At 40.9% G+C, this 11,093-nt stretch overlaps 1 protein-coding gene across 1 annotated transcript; it reads right to left on the reverse strand.

Annotated features, from left to right (window-relative positions):
* Positions 1-462: 462 nt before the first annotated feature.
* syngr3b (synaptogyrin 3b) lies at positions 463-5,625 on the reverse strand. Its single transcript, XM_056258739.1, has 4 exons — positions 5,459-5,625; positions 3,653-3,887; positions 2,001-2,146; positions 463-946 (listed from the first exon to the last, which is right to left on the reverse strand). Exons 1-4 carry the CDS (start codon positions 5,558-5,560, stop codon positions 728-730), a joined length of 702 nt encoding a protein of 233 aa, XP_056114714.1. The 5' UTR covers positions 5,561-5,625; the 3' UTR covers positions 463-727.
* Between the last annotated feature and the right edge of the window lie 5,468 nt (positions 5,626-11,093).

Below are 11,093 nucleotides of genomic sequence, written 5' to 3' on the forward strand. Positions count from 1 at the left end.
TTCTCATTATTTCTCTCTCTCTTGATAGTGACTGTAAGTACTTTTAAAAACAAAATTTGCTCATTCTTTCTTAACAAAAACATATTTTGACACAAATGACGTGGACAGCACTAACTTAACTGCAGTAAACATGATGTGTTTGGTACGGTTGTCGATCATCAATGCCAAGATGCTATTATTTAATAATCAGACACACAAAAATAAGTATAATGCATTTTCTTTATCATAATTAAAGGTGCACTAACTAACTTTTTCAATTGGAATGAATAAATTATTTTCATTCTTTTTCATTATATTGAATTATTATAATAAATTATCATTTTATAATCGGTCAAAATTATTTTGACCATGGCAAAAGTAACCAAAAGCATTACTTAGTGCACCTTTAAATATTTGTCAACTTTTTAAAAAGATAATAATAAAATGCTTTACTAAATAAATAGCACATTGTGATTTTGACAATAATTTGTTGCTGACTGTAAATGTAAAACGTGTGGGTAGGCAAAGACAATCAATGTCCCAAAACATCCACTTCTGCTCAAGTTAACGTGAGACTACATTATCATTTAATTCTGTATTATAGTGCGGATTACAGAGGCGAGCATCATCCCTTCGCCACCTTGTTACTAAAACGCGATACGAGACAATACATTTAGCTAACATTGACGGCAGTCTATACTCTGTCCTTTAGCGCTGCTATATTCCTTGTCTTCTGATTGGTTGTGGATTAAAAGGCTGGCGGGATGTTGTATCCAGGGGGGCGGGTCTCCACGGTCTCGATGAGCGGCGGACTCTGGTAAGCGTTGACGGGGACGGTAGTCTGACCGATTACATCGTTGGAGGGGTACGGCTGCTTGGGTGCCTGGTCGCCCACAGGCTCGGTGGAGAACAGTGTCATGTCTGTACCCAGCAGGAACCTCTGAACAGCGCACACCGTAAGCCCCGCCTAGTCAGGATAACCAGGATTATGCATATTAGTCTGATTAGCATGTTAGTGAGAAACATAACCAAGCTTTTGAACTATTTCAAGCATAGTAGCAAGAGTTAGTTGGAATGCTTGAGTTAACCAAGTTAGAGTATAAACACAAAAGAAAAAGTTATCTGACTAGATCTTGAAGTTCAATTTTATTAGGCTACTTGTTTTTATCATTATATGCGAAGTATGAATATACTACGGAGCCCCCCTAGTCCCACTTTGTCAAAAACATTTATTATAACTATCTCGTGGCCTCAAGATAAGTAACTCGTGGCCTCAAGATAGTATCTCGTGGCCTCAAGATAGTATCTCGTGGCCTGAAGATAGTATCTCGTGGCCTCAAGATAGTAACTCGTGGCCTCAAGATACTATCTCGTGGCCTCAAGATAGTATCTCGTGGCCTGAAGATAGTATCTCGTGGCCTCAAGATAGTAACTCGTGGCCTCAAGATAGAGTTACTATCTTGAGGCCACGAGATACTATCTTGAGGCCACGAGATAGTATCTTGAGGCCACGAGTTACTATCTTGAGGCCACGAGATACTATCTTCAGGCCACGAGATACTATCTTGAGGCCACGAGATACTATCTTGAGGCCACGAGTTACTTATCTTGAGGCCACGAGATAGTTATAACGAATTTTTTTGACAAAGTGGGACTAGGGGGCCTCCGTAATATACCAATATTTATGACACATTATTCTTGTTTTTAAGTCTTTAAGCCCATGTTTAGTTATTATAGAGTGCATGCTTTGTATTAACCGTATTGATAGCACTTTGTACTACTATCAGACTAGCATAGTTTAGAGTGCACTTGAGAGTAGAACAGGAAATCTACATCTACACTATTGAGAGACTGTTAGTCTGTTTGGACAAAAGCCTCTGTGTATCCTCCATAAAGGCAGTGTTCTTAAAACTGTGCACTGCTAGAAGACATAGATAAGCCTGAAACACAAACACCAACATTGGCGCTCAAAAATGAACGTAATTGTGACTGTATGTATCTGGGAAGGTGCGATGTCTTACCCAGGTAAGGATGGAGAAGAAAGAGAAGGCAATAGCTGCTCGTGCTGCGTCTGACGCCTGCTCCAGCGGCAGCTCCTTAGGGGACGTACGGCTCCACTGATTGGCCAAAAAACAGAATCCTACAAACCAAAGGAACGTCCAAAATCCTAAAGGGAAGGGATGGGAAAATGTCAATAATACTATTATGTAATACAATTATTATCATGCAAAAATACTGTCAATTTCAGCTATTGGGTATATTGGGGTTAGATATAGTTATTATTATTTTTAAAGTCCATTACTTGACATAAAATAAACGTTAACTGAAATAAAATTAAAAAACGCAAACATTTTGAGAGCGAATGCAAAGTTTTTCAAGGAAAACACAAACACTTTTAAAGAGAGAGCAAGGTTTCTCAGTGGAAACGCAAACTTTTTGAGAGAGAACGCAAAGGGGAACGCAAACATTGTGAGAGAGAACGCAAAGGGGAACGCAAACATTTTGAGAGCAAACGCTAAAGTTTCTTGGAGGAACGCAAACATTTTGAGAGCGAACCAAGTTTCTTGGGGGAACGCAAACATTTTGAGAGCGAACACAAAGGGGAAAGGAAACATTTTATGAGCGAACACAAAGTTTCTTGGGGGAACGCAAACATTTTGAGAGCGAACACAAAGTTTCTCGGGGGAACGCAAATCAATTTGAGAGCAAACGCAAAAGGGAAAGCAAACATTTTGAGAGCGAATGCAAAGTTTCTTGGAGGAACACAAAACATTTTGAGAGCAATCACAAAATTTCTCGGGGGAACACAAACATTTTGAGAGTGAACGCAAACATTTTGAGAGCAATCACAAAGTTTCTCTGGGTAACAAACATTTTGAGAGCGAACATAAAGGGGAACGCAAACATTTTGAGAGCGAACGCAAAGGGGAACACAAACATTTTGAGAGCGAACGCAAAGGGGAACGCAAACATTTTGAGAGCGAACGCAAAGGGGAACGCAAACATTTTGAGAGCGAACACAAAGGGGAACGCAAACATTTTGATACCGAAAGCAAAGTTTCTCGGGGGAACACAAACATTTTGAGAGTGAACGCAAAGTTTCTCGGGGGAACACAAACATTTTGAGAGTGAACGCAAAGTTTCTCGGGGGAACACAAACATTTTGAGAGCGAACGCAAAGTTTCTCGGGGGAACACAAACATTTTGAGAGCGAACGCAAAGGGGAACGCAAACATTTTGAGAGCGAACGCAAAGGGGAACGCAAACATTTTGAGAGCGAACGCAAAGGGGAACGCAAACATTTTGATACCGAAAGCAAAGTGTCTCGGGGGAACGCAAACATTTTGATACCGAAAGCAAAGTTTCTCGGGGGAACGCAAACATTTTGAGAGCGAACGCAAAGTTTCTCGGGGGAACGCAAACATTTTGAGAGCGAACGCAAAGTTTCTCGGGGGAACACAAACATTTTGAAAGCGAACGCAATGCTTCTCGGGGGAACGCAAATCATTTGCGAGAGAACAGAAAAGCATTGACATAATTTTCCCTCACATCTCATATGGGTGCCTGTATCAGTGACTGTAAATGTAGAAGTAAATAAAAAACACTCACTGGATATTACTGTAACTGCATTTCAGACATAAAATCCATGTGATTAATGACTGAAAATTTTTACCTGAAAAAACAATCTCCAACAACACTGCCCTCTTTCTGTCTTTGACACTGCTGATCTGGGGGAAGTAGACGTCCAGGGCCAGGAAGAAGACACTGGCTAAGAAAGCCACAATTCCTATCGTGATACCATAGTTACAGGCGTCTGCGTTCTTATTAAAGACACAGTGTAGTCGCTCGCTGCCCATATTCACATAGCCCTCATTTATTATAGAAGCAAAGACCACCATGGAGAAGATCTAGAGAGAGAAAAGACATAAGTCACAAAAATAGGTCCATAAACTTCATCCCTAATGTTAAATTAATAAAAACCCTTCAATTATTTGCATTCTCAGAAGGCATCTAAGTAAAGCTTCTCTTCTCTTATATTATACATGCTAAATGGAAGTGACACATCATTCTCTTTACCGATGCCGTGCAGTAGAGTGCATTTCTCCAGAAAGAATTTCATTTACACCTCAAGGAGAAAATGTGGCTAATTCACACTAATGCAACAGATCACGCACTCAACCACACCCACTCAAACAAGACAAGAGATTAATAAAAAAGTGTGTGTGTGTGTGTGTGTGTGTGTGTGTGTGTGTGTGTGTGTGTGTGTGTGTGTGTGTGTGTGTGTGTGTGTGTGTGTGTGTGTGTGTGTGTGTGTGTGTGTGTGTGTGTGTGTGTTGGAGTAGCAGTAAGAGAAAATCAGTAGCAATGCTCAGGAATCATGGTGCCATGTGCTATTTTTGGCAATGAAACTCCATATACTGACGCATACATCACATCACGCAGTCGTCATAGAAACAGTTGCAGCTGCTTTGGTTATTGGCTGGCTGCATGAAACATTGTGTTAAAGGAAGAAGCAACATCAAACATGCCTCTAGGAAGCCCTATCTGATCCCCTTTTGTTGGTGTAACCCAATGCAGCCAGGTTGATTCAGTCATTAAATAACATACATTGAATTAAATCAGCCAGTTTTAAAAAAGATTTTTAAAAATCAAAACACTATCTCCCTCTGCCCTTAGGCACTGATCTGGTAATGGGTGCGTCATATCTGTCATCCATGAAGTTACTGGTACGTTTATTTATAGTTCAAGGCAAGCTCACTGTGATACTGTAAAAGGGAAAAGTTTCTGCCAAAACAATACAGTACATATATATATACAGTATATACTACTGTTATAAAAAAAAAAAAAGAAAAATCATGTGTCTAGTAAATAAGAGCTGGTATTAATATTTTGTGTTTAAAACAATGTTTAAGAAAACACTATTGATCAGACACAAATGGCATCTAAGTAAACCAAGTGGAAACATGACATTTAGAGGTGAATCAATGACTTTACAGTTTGGTAGGGACATCAGAATGTGCGCAGTCTCTTCCTCTTAACTTTCATATTATTTCATAAGATGTTATGATAGGCCTAGAATGAAGAATACCTGCAATATTTTTTCATGAAATATCACCCTTGTTTTTTGTTAATCATATTATTATAAAAGTCGCATATTTATTATCATATTTTAAGAATGACCCAAATTGCAACCAGTAGCACAATAGCCATTTAAAAAACTGCGCGCATGCGGTGCGTGCGTCACTACCACAGCAACATCTGACGCGCGTCCACCTAAAGACAGTATCCTATAATAACACCCAATCATTCAATTACATGATTGCAAACGGCTTTAATGTAATACAAATTGTCAAAAAATAAAAATATAAAACGCGTGGTGGAAAATCAACCCGTTATTATATTCCTTTGACTATAAGGGGAATATAAACGACGGCAATGCATAATCTGCCAATCATAATTCATAGTCATTGCTGCTCACCCATGCCAGCACTCTTAGGATTGTCTGAGGTTGTTTGACGAATGCGATCGGATCAAAGGCCGAACCGGCTCGGCCCGCTCCAAACGAGCCCGGTCCATCCATCCTCCCGCTGACTGCTACTGCTGCTGCTGTGCGATACTCTGCGGAAGAGGAGAGCGGGCGCGTTCACGGGTTCCTGTCTTGCACACCCATAGTCGGGCGCGCGCCTGTGCGTGTTAAATAATGGTGGGGATTTTGATTCATCTCAGTGACTCGAATCTTTTGAATCAGTTCACCGAAAAGATTCATTCAGATGCGGTTGTAGCCTATCCTGTTTATCGTGCGCCAGTAGGTGGAAACAAGTCTTCGACTTAGGGTTGCCACCCGTCCCTTAAAATACGGAATCGTCCCGTATTTGTGAAATAAACAGCGCGTCCCGTCTTGAATCAATACGGGACGCGGTTTGTCCCGTATTTCCGAGTTGTCTTAAATGCATCATCACATGCAAATCATAACACCCGCATTCTGTGAAGACTCGTCCTATTCTACCCTTGATTGGGTAATACTCGCTGCCATTGTTGGTTTGATTGGTTTGTTTAATAACATCAGGTTCAGGGCCAATCAGAGTCAGAGGAGGGCGGGTCTTTTGGCAGAGAGTTGATAGCAATGCTAGCTTAGAGAAATCAAAGCACCGTCTCACAGTTCTTCATACGTTAAGGATCTCCCGAAGCAGATAGTCATAGTGTAATGATGACAGTTTTTTAATCAGCTCAATAATGTTCTGATTGATTACGTTTTCATATGCTCCATACCCTATGCCCATTTGCTAAGAAATAATGTTTCAATGTAAATGAATTATATCCATACATTATGGTATGATTTGTTTATTATAGTTAAGGTAGTCAGACACATGCATTTTTTAAATAAGAGAGAGAGATATTTAATAGGCCTACATATTTAATAATAAAAATGTGCATGTGTGAAGAAAATGACTTATGCTTAACAAATCTAGAGAATAGGTCAATAGGTCTGAATACATAAATAAATAAATACATAAATAGATTTTCTTACCAATAATAAAAATAGTGTTATAATTAAATTTAGAAATGTTTGTAGATTATAGGTTATTTATGTGTGGTATCACTGTTTGGATGGTGTTACATGTTTGAAAAAAACAGCTACTCAGTGCTGCATGGAGTGACAAGTACACTTAACGCCTATAGTCCAATACTGCACAGTACTACTGGTCTACTGATGTTTTTGATGTTCAAGATCCTTTGCTAAAGTCATAGTTTTTTCCAATCAAATTTAGTATTTGTTTGAGTATCAACACATTTGTTTAATTTATAGTGAATAATTTATGGATCTGTTAATTTAATAAGTTAATAAGTTAACATCTCACATACAACTCCGACGAAAGGCCATTTTTTTTGTAATCTCATTGTCACACTTTGTTAACGTTGTTTGTGATAGAGAGTGATTTATTCACAATGATTTCAATAGCAGATAGCTTATTATAATGTCCATTGGTATGATCTTATTACTTTCCTGAAAAATATGTTTTGAGTTATGATACCATTGGCATACCGTCGGGCCTGTGGTCATTGTGGCCCTGAGGGCTTTGGCCCCCGCTGCGGCCGCCGGCAGGCGTCCCTTATTTTTTTGTATTGAAGGTGGCAACCCTAAACCCTACCCATACCCTGGTTGTGTTTAAAATCACCCCAGCACACTCATTCACTAGTCCCCATATATTTATCCACTAATATAGTCCCCTTGAAGGACTGAATGAAAACGAGTAAGTGAATTCAGACACTGACTGCGCCAGAAGGGCTGCTGCTTCTACATAGTTTATGTGTTTGTGTGGTAGTTACAAAAATAGATAAATAATAGTAAATAAATATGTGAAATGTTATGTGACAAGATAAGAATATATTTATCAAATGTATTTGTGTGTATTAATTTTTCTGACGATTGATGTTCCCTGCGTGCTCAGCCTTGAATGATCGATCGATTGTTTGATGAGTGTTCGCCTGCTTGGGGAGGGGGCGCGCACGCTGCTAAAACAATACACAGATTGAAGCAGAAGCAGCTCCATGTCCTGTGTTTCATGAATACATATATCTTCTCATCAGGCGGTGAGAGTACTACATTTTGGAGGCACAGCTGGGATGAAATGCAGTGAAGCTCGGCCTCCATAGATGATGGTCTACCTCCAGTGTCATTCATTCTTACTTGCGGCTGAGGAGAACAGAGTGAGAACGTCTGGCGTCCACGTTAAGTCCGGAAGAACAGTGCGTGCTATCTGAGGTTGATTGTTGATACCCCAGAATATTGCCATTTTCCAACCAGCTAAGACTGCTTTTCTGCATCACACTGCACACACCCACAGCCCAAATGAACCGGATCAGTTAGAGGACTTAAGACTTGAAGTGATAGGAGTATTGTATTCACTATCAAGAGAAAACCTTGTGAAATATTGAAGGGAGTCAACATGTTATCGACAAAAGCCGCTTATTTGTCATTTCTGCACTTGTGAGACATCTTGAGAGGGAGGGGTTAGAAGAACTGGAAGATGAGGGCATGTCAGAACTTTTGTGTGTAAGAGACAAAATTTGTGAACTTCAACAGGGGAGTGAAAATATCTCCGAGCAACAGACAGCACAGGTGGTTCAGAGCGTGACTGTAGACTCATTAGTGCAGGTCACAGAGCAAGAAAAGCTACAAAAAGAAATTGATACATTGCAGTTAGCCAGGCAAAAACTAATTGAACAAAAACATAACACTGTTACAAGCACACAGCAGAGTGTTAGTGCCCCACACCACACAAACACAAATATGCAGCTAAGCTATGACACACAGCAAAGCACAAACACACAAACTACCACCCTAAATTGGAACTCAGTGTCTACACGACAGGTTATGTCAACATGGAGCCAGGGCCGTCCATAAGGGGGGATAAAGGGGAACGTTTTCTGGGGCCCAGCCGCTAGGGGGGGCCCATGCAGTCCAGCAATAATTATGTTCATCCTAAATATAAGCAAAGGTTACCATATTTTATTTTTAACCAAAATAGCACCATTTATTGTTGAAAGTGAGAAAAAAAATCCATTTTATTTAATGTTGCTTGAGTAAAATGTAGCCTGTGTCATAATGAAACACCCCTCTCCTGAAAATGGTCTAAGTAGGCTATTTTGTTGTACGTAAGTCAAAACGCCAGTGCTTCGCGAGTTCGCGCCAGTTCACGGTCAGCAGCACAAGTGAGTGACACGATGGAGTGCGCGAATTGACACGGTAAGACCATAGACAGTAAAAGAAAAAGTAAGACCTATTGCTCACCATCTCTCCAGTGTGATTGAAGCAATCGATTGCCTAAAATCGTCCTGTAAATTATCTAATGAGGCCTTATCAGATGCGCGAGGACTGAGAGAATATTTCATGTCATTTACAGCAGTTGTCATGTGCACCGTCCAGCTAAAACTACTACAACATCTCGAAGATAGGATGGAATTTGCTTCTGCAGAGTGGCAGCCTTATGGTGTGTTCACACCGAACGCGAATAGAGCGTCAAATACGCGTCTATCGCGTCTAGTTAGACGCTTGAACATTTGCTCGAGTTCAAAATTTTTCAACTTGCGCGGAAGACGTTCACGGCAAACGCGTCGCCCAATTCGCGTCATTCGCAACGCCCGGCGCGAATGATGCGTCTATTCGCGTCTTTGCATTGACTTTGTATGTAATCTACTCGCGCAAATAATTAAATACGCGTTCGGTGTGAACACACCATTAGATATTGGACAGGTCGCGGGAATGGGGTTGTTTCATGACAATTTTCTTTTCTTTTTTTCATTGGTTGTTGTGTTAAATCGTACCCAGATACAACAGTGCTATTTTCTGATTGGCTTTTGTGTAGCTCGACTAACAACACAGAGGAGACGCGCTTGATTCCTGCCGGGTGAGAGCCAAAGTGAGAGCGTCGCGGCCAGAGACATTTTGGCCGCTGCGGCAAATTCTATTATAGGCTAAATCGTTTTTCCGCGTGAGAAATACAATATGTGGCGGGAGTGCGTGACAAAATGCCGAAATGAGTGACTGTCATGCTCAATGCGTGACACTTGAAAGCCCTGTGTGTGTGTGTGTGTGCGTGTGTGTGTGTGTGTGTGTGTGTGTGTGTGTGTGTGTGTTTGTTTTGTCTTGTAGAGGCCATGCAGAGGCCGTACTATGCGGACTACTCTCCAACACGCCTCTATATTCACACGCTCTGCACTAGTCATTATCTGGACCTCTTCATCACCATCATCATCGCCATTAATGTCCTTACAATGTCAATGGAGCACTACAGACAACCCAAGGTTTGGTGCATTACACACACACCGCTTCTGCGGGGCAATGACATGAGCAATAGGTTAACAAAAATGCTAACAGAGTTTTAGCATTTCATGTTTTAAGTCAACATATGGCCAGCCTAGTGTTATTTTAGTCTTTTAGTTATTCAGCCTTTTATCATTACTATACTATCTTAGTATTTGTTGATATTTTTAATTAGTTTTAGTATTTAGTTTTTTTTTTTGTTTTTTTTTTGTTGTAATTTTGATGTTTTGAACTATAGACCCCATCACTGAGTAAGTCTCTCTCAGTTAAATGTATGTGTTAATGTTGGAGAGAGAGAGAGCACACGCATGATATGAGTAGCCTATTGCAGATTTGGGGAGGGCCCATTTACTGGACCTTTTCAGGGGCCCAGTCATTTCTGTGGGCGGGCCTGCATGGAGCAGAGAGTTCAGAATATCTGGCCAGATAGGTGAACCTGGGCAAAAAGACAAACTCTCCTTCTCAAGTCTAGCTCACCAAATTGAACATGGACGGAGCATCTGCACAAACACACATCAGTACAAATTGAATGCAGAGTGCAGTCGTACCAACCAAAAGAAGAGACCTTGCTAATTTTTTAGCCTGACGTTAACCCACAGTGGGCAGAGGGGAGTTCTGTGAGATGATGTGACCCTGCGGCAACATACATCTCCACACATAATTGTCAGTGAACAGAACCCTACGGATCATGACCTACTGTTAGCAGGCAAGATGGTCATAGGCACAGTGCAACCTGTACAGGCTGTGTATCCAATTGCTACTTTTGAGGGACCTGGCTTAACTTTTGTGAGGGTCAATCAAATAAAAAATGAAACCAGCCATACCTCTGACATCGCATGGGATCCACCGCTGGACTTAAGTCACCTCAGTGAGTCTAGAAGACAGATGTTGACAGAGGAAGCAGCTTCCTTTTCGAAATCCGATGATGACATTGGCTGCATAGGTGGGCTGCAGTTGACCTTCTCGCTAAAATACACTATCCCAGTCGCACGTACCTACCAGTCAGTACCTCGTCCCCTGTACAAAGAGATGAAGGATTACCTACAAAGTTCTCACTTGACCAAGGAAAAGCATACCATCAGGGTTTCATTGTCAAAGAGAGTAGACCCATGACAGCTTTTGTAACGCCATTGGGATTGTATGAATGGATTCGTATCCCTTTTGGTCTGATAAACGCTCCCGCGGCTTTCCAACGCTGCGTGGAAGATCTCAGAGACAATTGCTGTGTCCCCTACCTTGATGACACGCTACTGTTCAGAAAATCATTTGAAGACCATGTAAATGATGT

This window comes from Rhinichthys klamathensis, unplaced genomic scaffold (genome assembly GCF_029890125.1).
Source record: "Rhinichthys klamathensis goyatoka isolate OS25496 unplaced genomic scaffold, OSU_Roscu_1.1 h1tg000157l_1, whole genome shotgun sequence".
In the NCBI taxonomy this organism is placed as follows: domain Eukaryota; kingdom Metazoa; phylum Chordata; class Actinopteri; order Cypriniformes; family Leuciscidae; genus Rhinichthys; species Rhinichthys klamathensis.